The following is a 21,141-nucleotide window of genomic DNA, read 5'->3' on the forward strand; positions in this document are numbered from 1 at the left end:
GGAGCCTCAACATCAAGGGTCTGATCTCACTAATGAACACAAATCCCCACCCCAAAATCTAGTGGAAAGCCTTCCCAGAAGAGAAGACAGGAAATGAGGAATAAATCTGGAATGAGATGTTAAACAGGGACCATATAGTGTGTGTGTGTGTGTGTGTGAATAAGCCATGTAGAAATAGTTTTTAGAGTGAACATGAAGGTTGTCTGAATTCGACACGATGCCGGAACCATTTGAGGTCTCCTTGTGTCCGTACGGAATGTTTTGATTGTGCGCCCGCTCTGTGTACAGAATGTCCTGAGAAGTGTTGAAGTTTCAGAGGCAGATCGGGGTTTTAACTGATGTTTTGCGAGTTATTAAAAGTGTAGACAATTGGGTGATTTATTACATGGAGTATTAGCAACACGAGGACGCGATTAGGACAGTGATTCTCCCCGGAGTTCACTCTATTTTAACTCTAATCTAACTCTAACTCCGCTCGGCAGTGTTCTCAGTGAGATCATGGCGAACCGGAGGGTTGATTAGCTCAGGGCTTTCTGGCTTTGCGGCTCGAGTTTTCTATCACACACCTCAGACGGTACGTATTCCCAACACATTCACACTTTAACTCCAGGGTTTCACTCGGAACCGACAGTAAAAGTGTGGTATTGTGTTGCTCGGGTTCCAAGCTAGCAGGCGGCTAACCGTGTCCTGATCTCACAGAGCCTCAACACAGCCAGCTGCAAACATCTGTGAGTTTCTTCACATCAGTACAGTGTAAAGAGTTACCTGTAGAGATCTAATAGGCTATAACTTGTAAATAATACAACTGTAAACTCCACTAATGATGCATTCACTTTAAAGCTTTCATAAAGAACAGGTTGTTGGAGAGACATGATCATTAATTCTTTAATTAGTGACGTACAACCCTGATTCCAAAAAAGTTGGGACAAAGTACAAATTGTAAATAAAAACAGAATGCAGTGATGTGGAAGTTTCAGAATTCCATATTTTATTCAGAATAGAACATAGATGACATATCAGATGTTTAAACTGAGAAAATGTATCATTTAAAGAGAAAAATTAGGTGATGCCACTGTGAGACATCCCCTTTTCTCTTTACAACAGTCTGTAAACATCTGGGGACTGAGGAGACAAGTTGCTCAAGTTTAGGGAGAGGAATGTTAACCCATTCTTGTCTAATGTAGGATTCTAGTTGCTCAACTGTCTTAGGTCTTTTTTGTCGTATCTTCCGTTTTATGATGTTTTCTATGGGTGAAAGATCTGGACTGCAGCCTGGCCAGTTCAGTACCCGGACCCTTCTTCTACGCAGCCATGATGCTGTAATTGATGCAGTATGCGGTTTGGCATTGTCATGTTGGAAAATGCAAGGTCTTCCCTGAAAGAGACGTCGTCTGGATGGGAGCATATGTTGCTCTAGAACCTGGATATACCTTTCAGCATTGATGGTGTCTTTCCAGATGTGTAAGCTGGCCATGCCACACGCACTAATGCAACCCCATACCATCAGAGATGCAGGCTTCTGAACTGAGCGCTGATAACAACTCGGGTCATCCTTCTCCTCTTTAGTCCGAATGACACGGCGTCCCTGATTTCCATAAAGAACTTCAAATTTTGATTCGTCTGACCACAAAACAGTTTTCCACTTTGCCACAGTCCATTTTAAATGAGCCTTGGCCCAGAGAAGACGTCTGCGCTTCTGGATCATGTTTAGATACGGCTTCTTCTTTGAACTATAGAGTTTTAGCTGGCAACGGCGGATGGCACGGTGAATTGTGTTCACAGATAATGTTCTCTGGAAATATTCCTGAGCCCATTTTGTGATTTCCAATACAGAAGCATGCCTGTATGTGATGCAGTGCCGTCTAAGGGCCCGAAGATCATGGGCACCCAGTATGGTTTTCCGGCCTTGACCCTTACGCACAGAGATTCTTCCAGATTCTCTGAATCTTTTGATGATATTATGCACTGTAGATGATGATATGTTCAAACTCTTTGCAATTTTACACTGTCGAACTCCTTTCTGATATTGCTCCACTATTTGTTGGCGCAGAATTAGGGGGATTGGTGATCCTCTTCCCATCTTTACTTCTGAGAGCCGCTGCCACTCCAAGATGCTCTTTTTATACCCAGTCATGTTAGGCTGCATCCACACGACAACGGCAACGAGATTTCTTTTTTAAATATCACGTCCACATGGGCAACGGATCAGTAAAATATCAGGTTCATATGGCAACGCATATGATACACATGCCACACCACTACGTGCGCTGTAAGACGGTCCCATCGGAGACACCAGAACAATAGAAGTAGACGCATGCGCATAACTGCGCATGCGCACAGTGACTATCCCTGTCACTGACATGCACACACTTTCTCACTCCCTATCCTATGGATATAGTCCCTTTAAATCACGTGCTCATTTTTTGAATGGAGATGCGGAAAGAGGAATGAACGGGGGTAGATGGAAGCCGGTACGCCAACATTCTGATATCCTCCAGAATTCTTTAATGGTCCGGAATAAACATCTGAAGAGGTGAGATCGCTCCTTTTTTTTCCCCTATTTTTGCTGGCGGGATTGACTCTGTCCTAAGTGCTATTCTCTCTCTCACTCACTCTCTCTCTCTCCACCATTACACAATAAATATTCACAGTGAAAATATTTTGTAAGCGTGTTTCATGAACCAAGTTATAGGATTTGTTGACAACTCGCATCGAGTTCATTACACTTCTACCCGGCGTGGAGCACATGTGGTTGTGACATCATCGTAAACAAATCCGTTCTACTCATCCAGACGACTTCGCAACGGCTCCGTTGCCAGATTTTTTCACTCTGGAACCCGTTCTCAAAAGATTTCGTTTTGGGGCACCCAAAATGCCGGTGCCGTGTGGACGCCAGGCCGAAACGATAAACAATTTTATCAGATTCACCTGAATCCGTTGCCGTGTGGACAGGGCCTTAATGACCTTTTGCCAATTGACCTAATGAGTTGCAATTTGGTCCTCCAGCTGTTCCTTTTTTGTACCTTTTAACTTTTCCAGCCCCTTATTGCCCTGTCCCAACTTTTTTGAGATGTGTTGCTGTCATGAAATTTCAAATGAGCCAATATTTGGCATGAAATTTCAAAATGTCTCACTTTCGACATTTGATATGTTGTCTATGTTCTATTGTGAATACAATATCAGTTTTTGAGATTTGTAAATTATTGCATTCCGTTTTTATTTACAATTTGTACTTTGTCCCAACTTTTTTGGAATCGGGGTTGTATATCTGCACCAAATTAAAAATGACCCTTACTGCCATTTAATATTAACTTAATAAAGCACTATATGAAACTTGAGTTCGCTTGCTTTTGGTAACTGTTTTTGCTCTGTGAGTTCTGGTGAATCCGGATCCTGTCTCAATAACTGTGGGTGGTAAAAGAGAGCAACTGGACTTGCTTGAAGATGAAGCAGAATCTGGTCCACCCTAAGGACAGAATAGCCGGACACAAACAGGACAACGTAGTGTATGCAATTCAGTGCAGTGAGGAATGCACGGACTCATATATTGGGGAAACTAAACAACTGCTTCACAGGCGCATGGCTCAACACAGGAGAGCCAGTTCCTTAGGCCAGGACTCTGCTGTCTACCTTCATCTTAACAACAAAGGACACTCATTTCAGGATTGCAACGTACGCATTTTAGCCAAAGAGGATCGTTGGTATGAGTGAGGAGTTAAAGAAGCCATTTTTGTCAACCTGGAACGGCCATCACTGAACAGAGATGGGGGTCTAAGGCTACAGCCACACGACAACGGCAACGAGATGTTATTTAAAAAAATATCGCGTCCACATGGGCAACGATCAGTAAAATATCAGGTCCATACGGCAACGCAACGCTTGCTGAAAACGATGCAATACACATGCCACACCTCTAGGGGCGCTGTAAGACGGTCCCTTCGGAGACACCAGAACAATAGAAGAAGTAAGGACGCATGCGCATAAACTATTATGCGCGAGACTTCATATTGGCCACAAAGTCAGAAAAATCTGTTTGTAAAATTACATTATAATGACCAAATACAATGAAAAGTATTTTTCCAGTCTCACCTGTGAAAGGTAATCCCATGTGATCTCGTTTGGACGGTAAACCTGTTGGTACAGTTAAACGCAGCACATGAATGAGGCATCTTTATTCTCCGCTTTGACCTATCCAATATGGCGGCGAGGATGACGTATGATTCTACGTGGAAGGCGGTGTCTTTAATGGTCCGGAATAAATTGAATGCTACACGTTGATGGATTAATTTGTTCTTCTACGCCCTTTTTGGGGAATGTATTGTAGGACTTAAACCAACATCTGAAGAGGTGAGATCGCTCCTTTTTTTCCCTATTTTTGCTGGCGGGATTGACTCTGCCCTAAGAGCTACTCACTCTCTCTCTCTCTCTCTCTCTCTCTCTCTCTCTCTCTCTCACTTTGCACCCTTACACAATAAATATTCACTGTGAAAATATTTTGTAAGCGCGTTTCATGAACCAAGTTATAGGATTTGTTGACAACTCGCATCGAGTTCGTTACACTTCTACCCGGCGTGAAGCACTGACAGTCATGTGGTTGTGACGTCATCGTAAACAAATCCGTTCTACTCCTCCAGACGACTTCGCAACGGCAACGTTGCCAGATCTTTCCACTCTGGAACCCGTTCTCAAAAGATTTCGTTTTGGGGCACCCAAAACACCGGTGCCGTGTGGACGCCAGGCCGAAATGATAAACAATTGTATCGGATTCACCTGAATCCATTGCCGTGTGGACAGGGCCTAAGACATCATTTATCAGCCACCTACAATGCAGTCCTTGGCACACTTCCCAGACAACTGAATGCACACCAAAACCCAGCTGTTTTCAGTGACTCACAAGAGGACAGAGAGAATCAGCATTCCATTGATCACCTTAACGGGCAACCCATTGATCACCCTAACGACTCTCGAGGCCGTTCACATCCAGCCCCCAGTGACCCACACCAACAGGATGACTCAATGACACCTCAGATGAGCTTTTCATCCATGAGAGGATAAATACCTGATACTCTCTACTAGTCAGACAGAACTGAAGAAGCCTTTCGGATGAGAGGTGAAACGTCTTCAAGCAAGTCCAGTTGCTCTCTTTTACCACCCACAGTTACTATGACCTGGATGACTGAGAATCTTCACAGACTGTCTCAATAACATGAGGCAGGAATTGACCCAAACACACTCATTCGCACAGAATCAGGATGAAATCTCAGAAGCAGCGATGCGATGCGACCCGCCATGTACCATTCTGCCACCTGGAACATGTGCTTATTTCTGACGCTTGATATTGCATGTTGATGTGTCCAGGTCATCAGCCTTGGATTCCAGCACGATGATGTTGTTCTCAGTCTCTCACAAGACCGTGTTCGTGGTTGACCACTGCCCCTACATGGCGGAGTCGAGCAGGCAGCAGATTGAATGCGACATGCTGACCAAAAGCCGAGCGCAGGGCATGATCCCTCTCGCACCTGTCTCGAAATCTCTCTGGACCTGTGCTGTGGAGTGCTCGATGGAGTACTGCCGTATTCTCTATGACATCTACCCTTCTAAAAAACTCGTAAGACACGTCACAACATAATTCAGGTTTATTTCAGGATGATCTGAGTAGCTGTGGGGTTTTTTTTTCCCAGCTTCTGTTTTATTTTAAAACAGGTAAACTACATTGTTAGTGATTCAGAATGTCACATTTTGAATACTTGGAGAGAGGAAGACCAGAGCGTTCAAGAGGTAAAACAAAGATCTCAGCCGTAAACCACGTGTTACGTTTTATCAGCGCTGCCTTGTTAGTCTGTGATGTGGTAGTGTAATTCTGAGGCGATGTTCTGTCTATATTATGCAGCTATAATCATGTCTGTTTATAGTTAATGGCTGCACTGGCAGCTGTAGGGCCTCCCAACCCACACGAGGATCCAGAATGCTGCAGTATTTTGCATGGACTGGTGGCAGCAGTGGAGTCCCTTTGCAAGATCACGGAGTACCAGCACGAGGCCCGGACGGCTCTTGTAGACGTGGCCCACAGAGTGTCCAACAGAGGGCGCATCATCTGCCTTACTAACGCAAAAAGGTAAACAACAGTGAGCCAATGAAGCTGTAGTGTACACTCACTGTCCAATTTATTAGGATGTACATGAGTCCCTTTATAAAGTGGACGGGTTAGGTAGTGTATAATGTGTTCAGTGATAAAGACTTATAAAGTGGCCATGGGCAAATGGATCTCAGACCCCAAATGCATTTTTAAGACCTGTTTCCTCAAGTTCTCAGCCTGTTTGGGATCTGGGTGAAGCTCCATCATGAAGCTGGCTGAGAAAACACCAAGGTTGTGCAAAGTTTCAGGAGAAAAACTGTTCAAATGTAAAATAACCATTTTGTTTGAATGGTATAGTAATTGGTAAAGCCAGGGCTTTTCAAAGTGTGGGGCGCGCCTCCCCTGGGGGGGCGCCAGAGTTCTTCGGGGGGGGCGCAACGTGAGGAAAAATAAACCAGAATAAGTTATTATTGTGGACATTTAGCGAACTTCAGCTAGCCTTTACCAGAGACAAAATGGATCGATTTTTAGAACCTAAAGCTACAGTGAGTGAGGAGACAGAGTCTGGGCCAAGCAAAAAAACAGAGCCTCCAGGATTTCGCGATTTGCAACATCAACGCAAATTCAACCAATCCCCGCGAATTCAGGGCGGTGTTGCAATTATATCCAATCACTGCAACTTTCCCGCAAATTTGACCAATCGTTGGCGTCGTCTTGAGGTGACGTCGACAAACTACCTTCCGCCTTACTTCCGTGTATACGTTCAAGAGAAGCAGCATGCGCGCAGTGTTGCCAGATTGGGCAGTTTCAAGTGCATTTTGGTGGGTTTTGAACATATTTTGGGCTGGAAAACGTCAGCAGTATCTGGCAACACTGCATGATGTGCGAGACACTGTTTATGTAGGCTTAAATTCTGTTACTGAAAGTGTGTTATGTTTACAGTGAAGGACTGTGTGCACTTTATTTTTTTACTTAATACAAGAAATTAATGGATGCCAACATTTTTGCCAAAATGGTATTTTATTTTCCATTGTTTAGGCAGCTTCAGCATCATACTGTGAGATTCTGTTCAAATTGTTTTTTTCTCTTCTATGAAGCCTGAGCCATTTATTTTATTAGTTTATAATTATTGTTTAATTTAGTCTTCAGCAGAGACTGCCTGCACACAGTACTAGTATTAATAGTTTTTTTTCTTACATGAAAGCTGAGGCATTTATATTATATTTTAAGGTAACTTCATGTTGTGCTGTGAGGTTCTCTGCACTTTAACTTTTGAACCAACAGGTGCATTTGGATAAGTAAAGCCTATTTTTCTGCATTTTTGTAGTCCTGGTAATCTTTTATATTGGTAAAGTTGTTTATCGGACCATTTCTCAGTGTCTTTTGTTTTTTTAATCAATAGTTTTTCAGTAATAACTTAATATTTAACATATCACTCAATTTTAATCACAAAAAGAGAAAATCGCAACAATTTCTCGCAACTTTCACTTCCTCCCGCAATGTAATCGCAACAAAAACCTAAAAAACACCGCAACTTTCATCGCAATTTTTTGGAAAACCCCCGCAACATCAGACATTTTAGCCCGCAACAATCACAAAAAAGGCCTGCGGAATCCTGGGGGGACTGAAAAAAGAAGGAAGTATGACCACGATTATTTAAAGTTTGGATTTTCATGGACTGGATCTGAAGATGCTCCACTGCCACAGTGTGTTGTCTGCCAAGAGGTGCTAGCTAACGACGCTATGAGATGTTTAAAATGTGTAAAACAAGATGTTTTAAAAAGCACAGATGTTTAAAATGTGAAAAAGAAAAAAATATAAAAATGTGTACAACAACCATTTTTTAAAAATATGAATGGAACATTAAGTATAGCAACAACAAAAATTGTGAGGGGGGGGTGCTGTTGTTTATTTGCTCTCCGAGGGGGGCTGACTCTCCCACACTTTGAAAACCCCTGGGTAAAGCCATTTGCCTTATGATCAGACCACACGTGATCCTGATGACGCCACAGGGCTCATCAGATCCCAGCCAGCCCAGGGCTCTGAGATGGCTCTTCGTAAGGGAAATCAGGTGTTACTGTCATTTAGATCATGATGGATGTTCTAAAATAAGCTCATGTGTATGAAAGAGGTGCATTCCTATAAGAGCATTGAAAAAAGACCCAGTGGCGGAGCTGCATCTACGCCGGAGCCCCCTCACTCTCCACAGCTCTCATGCTGTAGAGAAAAAAGGTGTGAGTTTGGCAAATCAAACTTCCCCGTGTCATACTAGGATGCTACCAGATCTGAGAGAAACGGTATTTAATCATGAGAAGCGGATTCCTGTGCAGTTGTACGACTAAAGAGATTGTGTAATTCTCAGTGACACACACGTACGGATGCTGGAGGACTGTGTGCTAGAAACCATTCAGGAACAGAACAAGCTCGCTGCTGGATCTGACAGGTGGGTTCAGTGCATTAAAATACTACACTAAAACTGTATTGTTTCATTTGCGTCACGCTAAATGCCTTTTCTGTTCTTAATTCAGTATTAGCTCTTTTAATAATTTCGTTCTGTAAGCAATCTTGTAAAGGCGTTCTCTGCCGTCGAGCTGTAACGTGTGTTTTGTGCAGACTGATGCCGATTCAGCAGTGTGAGCTCGTGCTGGTCCATATATACCCACAAGGAGATGACACCTTAGTCTCAGACCGGCAGAAGAAAGAGGTTAGTCATTTAGTAAATGTAATTTTTAACAGAGCCAGGCTAGGATCTGCTTCCTTCCCACCTTCTTGTGGTATTATAATCTGATAACATTAACATACTCACTTTTTCTAAGCCTCATATGATTCAAGTTCCCAGTAATGGATTTAAATGACTGTCCTCATGGTTGAACTGTAATGTTTATTAGATGACATCTGTGCTAAGCAGTGAGGTGCACAGTGTACGTGCTGGGAGGCACCTAGCCTCCAAACTGAATGTGCTGGTGCAGCAGCACTTTGACTTGGCGTCAACCACCATCACTAACATCCCCATGAAGGTAAGATCTTCACCTCATACCACGTCAAACCTGACAATTAAAACGCCATCGCACACGGTCTAGACTACTGTGTTTTTACTGCATTGCTTTCACCTCGCGCTTACGTTGTTTCCAAGTACTGAGAATGCTTTTCATTGGACTAGCTCCATTTCCTCAAGGGTGTTTTTTATTTTAATGACGATGATCACGTGTTCAAAAATGAAAGTGGTGAAATGCAGAATAGCACACACTCTGAGTCCCTATGTAAACTGACTAAATTAATACCTTCGGTTATGAAGGTATTGACGGAGAATCTTTTTCTCTATGATTTATGCAGAACATGACTTTGTGCGTGTGTAAAAGCAGCAGAAACGCAAACAACGTTGTTCACATCTGTGATATGAAGCAGACGGATATTTAACAGAGCTCTGTTAAAACTTCCTGCTGTCATCTTGATTGTCATGAACTGCATCTCAAATTGAAAACGTTCAAAAGTAGTTACTCATCTAGAAAAGACCGGTAGACAGAACAGCGGACTATGTGAGAGGTGTATAAAATTCAAACACCAACTGTAATAGGAAAACCTGTTAGCGCGCAAGTGTGTAAATGGAGACCCAGCGCGAGTTTGTTGAGTCAGTTACGGACACAGTGGCGCACGGTGCTGTACTGTTTAAGTCTAGTACCGCGCGACACGGACTTGTAGTGTTAATTTCTGAGGATGTGCACAAACCATGGTCTAAACGGCCACAGGATATGCACAGCAGCTGTTAAAATCATGTATAATCTGTCCATATGTTATAGAAATGAAAGTTATTGTGTATATATAGAGGGAGAGCACTTTCTCTTGCTACTCTGGCATGCCTGTTCCATGGCTAAAAAAAAAAAGCCTCATGAACCATTAAGTTCTGCTCACTTAGATTATTTAGATTACACAATCAGGAAAAAAAAACTCATAAGAATTGACAACTTGGGTGGTGGTGTTTGCATTATATAATATAAAGGATATCACTTATTCACTGAAGTGTGCAGTCAAACCCTTTTTATTCTTTAAATTCCAAATGCTGGGTCAGACATGATTACAGTTTGGAATTTTTACCTTTGCCCTTTAGATATTTAGCTGAATCTTCAAATTCAAATTTGTCACATACACAATCATATGATATACAGTGAAATGCTTATTGCAGTGCTCCACAGGTCATGAGGATAGTTGGGGGGGGGGGTAAATCCACAGAATATACAGAAAAATATATAGTTCTGCAGTATACACAATATACACTGTAGAGTATACAATATATAGAATGTATTGCACTAAAATTGGGTTGCACAAGAGAAATATGTATAACCATATTGTACACAAGAAATATATTGCACTGTAATGAGTATATTGAACTGTAATTAGGTTGCACAGAAAAATATTGCTCTCGAATGTACTGTATATATTGTATTTAAGTTAGATGAAATTACATGAGGAGGCATAAGAGATGTAAGGGATGGGGAGCGAAGTGGTGACGATACCTAGTCGTTGTCTGTTATTGTCCTGATTGAGAGCCCGAATGGCCTGAGAGAAGAAGCTCCTCCTCATTCTCTCCGTGTTGGCCTTGAGGGAGCGAAAGCACTTCCCTGACCTCAACAGAGAGAAGAGTCCATGGTTTGGATGGCTGAGGTCCTTCATTATCTTCCTGGCCTTGGTCCAGCACCGCTTGGTGTAAATAGATTCCAGGTCAGGGAACTCGGTGTGGGTGATGTGCTCGGCTGATGGCACCACTGTCTGGAGAGCCCATCTGTCCTGCTTGGTGCTGTTCCCAAACCAGGAGGAGATATTTCCTGTCAGAATGTTCTCGACGGTATAAATGTTCTTCAGCACCCCCGGCGGAAGACAGAAGTCTCTGAGACGTCTTGGATGGAAAAGACGCAGGTGTGCCTTCTTAATCAGGGCAGTGATGTGGCAAGACCATAACAGGTCTTGTGTGATGTGAATGCCCAGGTACCAAAAGCTATCCAGTCTCTCCAGTGGGGTCCCGTTGATGTCAAGGGGCTTATAGTTCCTCCCCTGCTTTGTGCAGAAGTCCACGATCAACTCCTTTGTCTTGCTGATGTTTAGGAGGAGGTTGTTGTCCTGGCAGCAGATCTTCAGGTTACTGACCACCTCCAGGTAGGCCTCCTCATTGTTATCTAAGATCAGGTCTACCACAACAGTGTCGTCAGCAAACTTGATAATGGTGGAGTCTGATGAGACTACGCAGTCGTAAGTGTACAGAGAGCACAGCCCTGGGGGGCTCCAGTGCTGATGGTGATGGGGGGCATGTTTCCCCACCCTGACTCTCTGTGGGACCCCAGTGGTTGGGCGGCATGGTGGTGTAGTGGGTAGCACTGTCGCCTCACAACAAGAAGGTTCTAGGTTCGAGCCCAGTGGCCGACTAGGGCCTTTCTGTGTGGAGTTTGCGTGTTCTCCACGTGTCTGCGTGGGTTTCCTCCGGGTGCTCCGGTTTCCCCCTCAGTCCAAAGACATGCAGGTTAGACTAATTGGAAGCTCTAAATTGACCTTAGGTGTGAATGTGAGCGTGAATGGTTGTGAAGCTGCAACAGGCCTAGCAAGCTGGCGGTAGATTAAGTGTGCTCTTGATAGACACAGACAGCCTCGTAAGAGGCTGGCAACTGACAGGCCAATTGGCCTACAGGGTGTCAGGATGACCGTCTGTGGTCTATCTAAGTTGAGGATCCACTGACAGTAATGGGCTGAGTCCCAGATCCTTCAACTTGGTGAAGAGCTTTAAGGGGATTATTATGTTGAATGCAGAACTATAGTCTACAAACAGCATGTTAACATAATTCCCCCTCCCAGAGTCAAGGTGGCTGAGAGCTGTGTGCAGGAAAGGTGTGATGGCATCATCAGTGGAACAATTAGACTGGTAGGTGAACCGTAGTGGGTCCAAGTTGGTAGGAAGTGAAGAGGTGATGAAGTCTCTGACCAGTATTTCAGTCTCTGTTTCATCACAACTGAGGTCAGTGCTGTTGGACAGTCATCATTAAGACAAGCAGGGTGTTGTTTCTTCAGGACAGGAACAATAATTGACTGCTTGAAGCACCTGGGAATCACTGCCTGAGCCAGGGAGAGGTTGAAGATCTCCGTGAACACCAGTGGTAGCTGGTCTACACAGGCTGTCAGGACCCGATCCGAAACGCCATCAGGTCCTGATGCCTTCCTGGTGTTCACTATCCTGAAGGCATTCCTCACAGCATGTTCTGTGATGACGAAAGCGGCCCCCTCACCAGCACTCTCCATGTTGTTATTCATGCTGTTATTTACAGTAGCGTTAGCTGCAGCTTCGACGCGAGCATAAAACATGTTCAGCTCGTCTGCCAACGATACATTCGTCATTGTAGGGGTTTTTCGTTTTTTGTTTGTTTGTTTGTTTTTGGGGGGTCGTTGGTTATTTTCCCCGAGTTCTTTCCAGAGGCTTCTAGTGTCACTTTTTGTTGTAGCTGTGATTTCTAGTTTGCTCCTGTAATTCCACTTCACCTCTTTCACCAATATGTGCACGCTGTAAGATGCAGCTTTATATTGGTCCATATTATTGGTAACAAGCCCTGCATTATAGTTGGCAGTACACAGTCTTGGATCATGGCGGATGATTTTATTCACCCACAGCTTCTAATTGGGAAACGTCCTGATGGTGGTTTTGCAAACTGTCCAAATAGTTTGTTATACCAATAAGTTTGTAATACTGAAATGGACCCATTTGTTACACCAAACAAGTCAAGTTTATTTGTATAGTGCTTTTACCAACATACATTGTCGCAGAGCAGCTTTACAGCAAATTAAAGACTTTTTAAACATGAGCTACTTTTATCCCTAATTTATCCCCAATGAGCAAGCCTATGGCGATGGTGGCGAGGAAAACCTCCCTCAGACAACATTAGGAAGAAACCTCGTGAGGAACCAGACTCAAAAGGGAACCCATCCTTATCTGGGTGATAACAGATAGCATGATTTATAAATAATTCACTTCTATAACTGTGTCCTATAGAGTCACAAAGTAGGACTGTGAAACCAGGAAAATCATTATAGTTTTAACATGGAGTCTGTTTTGTTGAAGTTATAAACTGTTCATTGATGGAGACTTGGCTGCAAAACTGTTCATGATAACTGCAGTCCTAAAGTTAGCAAGTCAACTGTAGTCCTCAGGCATAACTGTATTACCGTAAGTGTCCAGAGCTATCTTCCAAGTGTGACTTTCGACTGTCCATGTGGGGCCATTCTCCACAGGAGCAATGTGATGAGACTCCAGCCACACGTAGGGCATCAGGATGGATCAGGCAAGTCTGAGGAGCAGAAGGAGTCAGCATCACTGGTGTCTCAGGATCGACATATAACTCAACAGTGAGAGACAGACGGGGGGCGGGATACAGGTTGTTAGGTATGCCCAATGTCCCTTAAAGAGTAAGAACAGGATACATTTTGTGCTGAGTGCAAGCAGGGAATCCGGCAAAATGATGACAGCATAACTAAAAGGGAGAGCCAGAAGGTAACAAGGACATGAGGGCGCCCTGGGACATAAAGCAGCAGCCACTCCACCATCAACAAACCTGAGTGAATGAGTGGGGGCTGTTACAGCATCCATACATTCCAGTTTACCAAAACACTCTGTGCCTGAGGATCCTCCAGATCTACTCCTTTACCTAATAAAAACTGTTCACAAAAGGCTTGAATAAACAGATGTTTACAGCCTAGACTTAAACACTGAGACTGTGTCTGAGTTTCGAACACTACTTGGAAGGCTGTTCCATAACTATGGGGCTTTGTAAGAAAAGGCTCCGCCCCCTGATGTACAGTGGTGCTTGAAGGCTTGTGAACCCTTATAGAAAATTCTAATTTCTGCATAAATATGACCTAAAACATCAGATTTTCACAGAAGTCCTAAAAGTAGATAAAGAGAACCCAGTTAAACAAATGAGACAAAAATATTATACTTGGTTATTTTATTTATTGAGGAAAATGATCCAATATTATGTATCTGTGAGTGGCAAAAGTATGTGAACCTTTGCTTTCAGTATCTGGTGTGACCCCTTATGCAGCAATAACTGCAACTAAACGTTTCCAGTAACTGTTGATCAGTCATGCACACCGGCTTGGAGGAATTTTAGCCCATTCCTCCGTACAGAACAGCTTCGACTCTGGGATGTTGGTGGGTTTCCTTACATGAACTGCTCGCTTCAGGTCCTTCCCCAGCATTTTGATTGGATTAAGGTCAGGACTTTGACTTGGCCATTCCAAAACATTCACTTTATTCTTCTTTAACCATTCTTTGGTAGAACGACTTGTGTGCTTAGGGTCGTTGTCTTGCTGCATGACCCACCTACTCTTGAGATTCAGTTCATGGACAGATGTCCTGACATTTTCCTTTAGAATTTGCTGGTATAATTCAGAATTCATTGTTCCATCAATGATGGCAAGCCGTCCTGGCCTAGATGCAGCAAAACAGGCCCAAACCATGATACTACCACCACCATGTTTCACAGATGGGATAAGGTTCTTATACTGGAATGCAGTGTTTTTTCCTTTCTCCAAACATGACGCTTCTCATTGAAACCAAAAAGTTCTATTTTGGTCTCATCCGTCCACAAAACATTTTTCCAATAGTCTTCTGGCTTTTCCACATGATCTTTAGCAAACTGCAGATGAGCAGCAATGTTCTTTTTTGAGAGCAGTGGCTTTCTCCTTGCAACCCTGCCATGCACACCATTGTTCAGTATTCTCCTGATGGTGGCCTCATGAACATTAACATTAGCCAATGTGAGAGAGGCCTTCAGTTGCTTAAAAGTTTCCCTGGGGTCCTTTGTGACCTCGCTGACTATTACACACCTTGCTCTTAAAGTGATCTTTGTTGGTCGACCACTCTTGGAGAGGGTAACGATGGTCTTGAATTTCCTCCATATTAGATTAGATTAGATAAAACTTTATTGATCCCTTTGGGAGGGTTCCCTCAGGGAACTTAAGATTCCAGCAGCATCATTACAGATAAACAGAGAAAATAAATTATACACAGTCTGTCGGACTGTGGATTGGTGGAGTCCAAACTCTTTAGAGATGGTTTTGCAACCTTTTCCAGCCTGATGAGCTTCAACAACGCTGTTTCTGAGGTCCTCAGAAATCTTCTTTGCCATGATACACTTCCACAGACATGTGTTGTGAAGATCAGACTTTGATAGATCCCTGTTCTTTAAATAAAACAGGGTGCCCACTCGCATCTGATTGTCATCCCATTGATTGAAAACACCCGACTCTAATTTCACCTTCAAATTAACTGCTAATCCTAGAGGTTCACATACTTTTGCCACTCACAGATGTGTAATATTGGATCATTTTCCTCAATAAATAAATGACCAAGTATAATATTTTTGTCTCATTTGTTTAACTGGGTTCTCTTTATCTACTTTTAGGACTTGTGTGAAAGTCTGGTGATGTTTTAGGTTATATTTTATGCGGAAATGTAGAAAATTCTAAACGGTTCACAAACTTTCAAGCACCACTGTATTTGCACTAATTAGTATTTACAGGTCACTGGGTCCTGTTTCTGAACTGTTACAGGATTTTGCAGACTTTCAGTGGGAATAGCAGTAAATAGTTTTGTTCATTATGGTAATTATGATTTTCTACAAGACCCTCTGAGAGCAGTGTTTTGTGTCTCTTTTAGATTCAGTTAATCTGAACATAATGGAACCCATTCATTACACCAGACACATGACTTTTAATACTGATCCTACTGATTTTAATTATTTTAATACTGATATTTGGATTGAAGATAGAAAAACAGTCACAATACCCCAGTCTGAAAATATCTCCTCATTATCTCATTTCACTTAAAATCTTAGTCATAATACACGCCCTTCATCATATTATGGCATCAAGCGTACAACCACCTCTCCTACTGTACATACTTATTGAAAATCTCCCAGATTAATCCAGATTAACACATGAACTCGAATGGTTCACCCTCTGACCCCACAGAACTCGGGTGATGGAGGAGTCAGCATCCCTCTGCACCCTAGATAATGTAACCCCCATTTAAAAGAGAGGGGAAAAAACTTGCACCGTGGTGGAATGAACAGCTCGTAGTGCTGCGAGATGCAGTTCCCCCCACCCTAACAGAAGATAATAATCCTGGATTCTTATTTAGAATAGTAGTAACCAGGTACAAGTAGTAGTTAACGAGCAACAAGTCCACCATAGAAGCACAAAAATCAACTGTATGTCGTAGTAATGACTAAGACTAAGGTAGTGTAATAATTTCGTCTAATTTGTTCCATTGGGTTCTCTTCTACTTTTAGGACTTGTGTGAAAATCTGATGTTGTTTTCGGTCATATTCATGCAGAAATATAGAGAGAATTATAAAGGGTTCACAAATTTTCAAGCACCACTAAGTAAAATTCAATTGAATATGTGGCTTATAGAATGTGTATGTTTATTCAGCATATTTAAATAGTTTGAAGTCCATGTTTATGATTTCCTGCTGAATTATCGTCTGGTGCTGGAAGCTCCTTGTTTAACTGCCTTGGAGTGACTGTGTTTTCAGTGATTTTTAGTTTTGATTTGAACTTTCTCAAACATCTGGAAATCTACTGAATTTTCAAGGTTTGGCTTCGCTAGTTGTGCTGTCATTAGATTCTTTTGACTTGCCCTCGAATGCTGTAGAAATTTTGGAGCCATTCTTCTTGTCCTTTCTTGGTAGACGTTCTGGAAGTATTGCAAGAGTCTTTGTTTCAAGTGTAACATTATACAGCTTATGTACATATACATGTGTAATGTAATATTCCATGGGAGTTGTATCAGTTTAAGCAGGGTTGTCTGTAACAAGCAGAAGCAGTGTTTGTGATTTTGTCTTGGCTGGTTGTAGGCTTGAAGCCCATCATTCCAAAGCCTGAGATGCAAATCTGAGAAATGTGTCCCAAATTAAACATGAAATTAAAAGTAAACCAAGCACTAACTAAAAGCTTAAAACTAGAGGAGAGCAACAGAGGGTATTCAGATGTAAACCCATCCAGGACACGCCCATCATATACTGTGGGTTCAGAAAGCGTTCAGATCCCTTTACTGTTCGTACTTTATGGCACTATATATTTAGCTTAAAATGGAATATTTTGGCCAGTAATCTACACTCTATAGTCCACAATGCTAAAGTAAAAATGTGTTTAGAAATGTTTTTACAAATGTATTAAAAATCAAAACTTGGAGTATCTTATTTATGACCCTTTGGTATGGTGCTTCAAATTGGATGTGGGTTCTGTCCATTCTGTTTCCATGTTAGATGAAAAACTAAGCCATGAAGTCCAAGGAACTCTTGGTAGACCTCCACAATCAAATTCTGTTGTAACATAGATCTGGATAAGGGTATAAAAGCATTTCTAAAGCTTGGGATGCTCCCATGAGCACAGTGACCTCCATCATTGTGAAATGGAAAGAAGTTTAGAACCACTCCTAAACTGGGCTAGAAGGGCCTTGGGCAAGGAGGTGACCAAGAACCCAATGGCCAATAACAGAGCTTCAGAATTCAGTATAGAGATCTGAGAACCTGCCAGAAAGAACCATCTCAGAAATACTCCATCAATCAGGCCTTCATGGCAGAGTTGCTAGACAGAAGCCACTCCTGAGTAAAAGGCATATGGCAAGGACTCTGGGAGCAGAAGGAAAGTGATTCTCTGGTCTAGCTGAGGTCCTGCTTATCAACTGCTCAAGACTTGCACCACCATGCTTCCTATAGCGAAGCATGGTGGTGGCAGCATGAGGATGCTTCTCAGCTGCATGGATGGAGAGACTGGACAGAACTGAGTGAAGAATAAATGCAGTGACATACAGGGAAGTCCTTGAAGGAAACCCTGTAGAGGTTTGCACAACCGCAGACTGGGGTTAAGGTTCACCTTCAGCATGACAACCACCCAAAATGTACAGCCTTGAGTGAACCTGAACCTGGCTGTTCACATACTTTCCCCATCCAGTCTGATTTGACCTTGAGAGGATCTACCAGGAAGAATGGGAGAAACTAGCCAAATCCATTCAAGTCTTACCTAAGAACACACACAGCTGTATTTGCCGCTTCTAAAAAGTACTGAATAAAGGGTCTGAATACTAATCTAAATGTTTTTAAAAATGTATTTTGCGTTGTCATTGTGGGTTACTGAGTGTAAATTGACAGCCAAAAAGCTTCTCTTAAATAAGATCTAACACACAGTGCAGCATGCTCGACCATCGAACTTTGAGGAAAAATCAAGGGGATGCACGGGATTTGACAAATCTGTGTTAAAGCCTCAGTGCCTGGACTCAGCTTTAACTTTGAAGTGTTTTCGAAGTACTATTAAAAACCATTCAGCAAAGAGGTTGCAAATGTAATCGAATAACTTTTTGCTCTAAAACTTGAACCTTTTACTGTTCATGTGTCTGTTTTTTTCAGCCTTGTTATGACTGCTGTTTTCATGGTGTATTTTTTGTTTGTTTTACTAGCCTACATTAAATGTCTGTGTGCAGGTCAGTACTCTAAAGCTTCCAGAGCTAATCTCAGATCCCCAGGATGCATGCCTCCCTCAGTCATACAGCTTCTATCTAAATAAGCCCTATAGTCATTACCAAACAGTGACCTGTGCTGGAAATAGGAAGAGTGGGAGGGCATTTTGTACATCTGCCTCACATTCTTCCTGTAATCTTTATTCCATCCTGCAAGCTTTCTAGTCAAGCAATAAAGGTTGGAAATTGAGTCATACACTTCACAGATGACGTGAGTGATTGTGATGTTAATTGACGTTCTTCAGTGCATAACGCCTGGCCTCGAATCAAAATTCAAGAGAGTAAAGGACAATTATTAGGTTCACATCCATGAAGAGATGGATTAACCATGGATCCCTGAATTAAATTTGATATTTTACCCAAAAAAGGCTCCTAAAACTGTACCATGTCTTTTGATACTTGTTGGAGTATAATTTTGTCATTGCACCAAATGTCAGTTTTTGAGGTGATACTTGAGGTCCTCAGTGAAATCTGGAAATGAGAATGTGGCACAGGTTGGAGAAAGGATACACAAATTGGCCAAACAAAGGTTCGAAGCATTGTGTAGGCATGTAACGATTGACGCAGTTCATGATTTGATTTTATTCACGATATTTTAGTGGGGGGAAAAAAATTCAATGGAGAAATTTTATTACCAAAGAATGAAATGTTTATTTTCCTATTCTTTATCCACTTAAATATTCCTTTTGTTAAATTATAAAAACTCAAAGGTAGACTGCCTTTCAGATATTTCAAGTGTAGGTCATAAAAAGAATTTTCCCTGATATCCAGTAATTTTTGTTTAGTGGACCGAGAACTACTGAATTCGAATCACAGACTTCCAATTTTATGAGGGTTGTTTGTTTTTGTTTTAATAGAACAATTAATGACTTTAGGGCCACATGGCCCTAAATTCTCCGCTATTTTTTCCTGCTTCACCATGGCCCAATTCAAGATACTACATCATGCATCACATCACCTGGTGGGCTTTCCCCAGTCGCACAAGGCATTGTGGGATACAAATTTGAAACAGGAGAGAAAAATGGAGGACGTGAGTGTGCGAATGAAATGTGAAAGACCAACTACAGTAACAGAAAGCGAGAAGAAAAGACGTTATGTTATATACGAAGGAAAGGAAACGCAGGACCAAACGAATAAATATCGGCGCTCAGCGAGCACCTCGGTGTGATCAGCTGTTTGTTTAGCGACAGAATGATGGAACGGTCAGTGCACGCTCAAAGGTAAACCTGCGGATGCATACACGGACTTCCTCTGTCTGCCTGACTGCATGAAGCGAACGATTTCGTGCACATTATTTGCTCGGGAATCCCCTCAAATTAAATAACTTCCCAACCACAGAATGGCTTGATATTTTGTGAAATATTACAGAAATAAACATGCATCACAATAACCAAATTTAAGAGGGAACTAAATTTAATCGATTTTATGAACTCGAAAGGCCATCTCGCTTTAAACAACTTTTTTTTTTTTAAATAACCAATTTTTTTTACCCCCATTTATAAAGGTTGGAGCAAAATATAAATAGTCCTTTAACTGAAATATTCCTTTTATTAAAAATGAAAAAAAAAATATTCCTCTTCTTAATACACATTTATGAACATTTGTTCTGCCTCCGTTTGCTTCTCTTTCAGCAGTCTGTGAAAGTGAGCTCTAGTTTCTTTCTTAAATATCTTTGTAGTCAATCACACAGCAGCTCTTTCATATTTTGCATCTTTTGTGTGCGGTTTCATGGCATTAGAGCTGTGTTACTTCTGCCTACAGTGAAGTCTCGTGGTTTCCTGCTATTTTATGTAATTGTGCCCTCTCCTGTCAAAACAACGCAATTACAGCGAGGAAAAATGAAATGATTTCACAGCCTGATAATCACGGTTCTTTTTTTATTTCTTTTTTTTTTCCTCTTCAATTCGAACCACTGTTAAATTGGATCACAATTTACTGCCACACAATACATCGTTACATGCCTAGCACTGAGTATTTTTAATTTTAATCGATCAGTTGTATTATTAAAGTTATGTTTTGGTTAATGAGTACGCTGAAAACATGAGTGTGTCAGTCTTTTAGTCATGTGATTTAGTGAGATGCTGGATGAAAACAGAAGCTCTTTCTTCATGCTCACCTCAACTCTCACCTTATAGGTGATTATTTTCCCCAGATACAATGTAGTGCTCTTGTTCCTTGTGCTGTGTGGAGTTTAGTCTGTTCTCTTTTCTTTGTGCCCTCTCTCTCTCTCTCTCTCACTCACTCACTCACTCACTCACTCACTCACACACATTAGTGAATCTTGACTGTCTGTGTACCCTCTGTCAAAATAAAGGAGGAACAGCATGCCAACACTTCTGCCAACTACGATGTAGAGCTTCTGCACCATCGAGACGCTCATATGGAGTTCAAGAATGGTATGTGACATTTTGTTTAATTTTTTCTTACATGTGGTCCGAAGGTAAAAGGGTATTAAAAGCCTGTGCTGTAGTGGTACATGCACAAGCCTCTTCAAAAGTATTGGAACAGCAGG

General features: G+C 42.0%; 1 protein-coding gene across 6 annotated transcripts in view; it reads left to right on the plus strand.

Moving 5' to 3' along the window:
• The first annotated feature begins 246 nt into the window (after positions 1–246).
• The window catches only part of ints13 (integrator complex subunit 13), a 35,494-nt gene continuing 14,599 nt past the window's right edge, over positions 247–21,141 (plus strand). For 3 of the 6 annotated variants that reach the window (XR_009651087.1, XM_060903871.1, XM_060903866.1), the window contains exons 1-8: positions 247–574; positions 5,359–5,608; positions 5,704–5,778; positions 5,913–6,115; positions 8,439–8,519; positions 8,690–8,780; positions 8,965–9,093; positions 20,944–21,025. Coding sequence is in view for 5 of the 6 variants with exons in the window: in XM_060903871.1 (XP_060759854.1) it covers positions 5,384–5,608; positions 5,704–5,778; positions 5,913–6,115; positions 8,439–8,519; positions 8,690–8,780; positions 8,965–9,093; positions 20,944–21,025 (886 nt within the window). In the remaining variant the exon portion in view is untranslated. Of the gene's footprint in view, positions 575–665; positions 729–5,358; positions 5,609–5,703; positions 5,779–5,912; positions 6,116–8,438; positions 8,520–8,689; positions 8,781–8,964; positions 9,094–20,943; positions 21,026–21,141 lie in introns of all 6 variants that reach the window. The other 3 variants (XM_060903867.1, XM_060903868.1, XM_060903870.1) reach the window with 3 other exon arrangements.

This window comes from Neoarius graeffei, chromosome 21, assembly GCF_027579695.1.
Source record: "Neoarius graeffei isolate fNeoGra1 chromosome 21, fNeoGra1.pri, whole genome shotgun sequence".
NCBI classification, from domain to species: domain Eukaryota; kingdom Metazoa; phylum Chordata; class Actinopteri; order Siluriformes; family Ariidae; genus Neoarius; species Neoarius graeffei.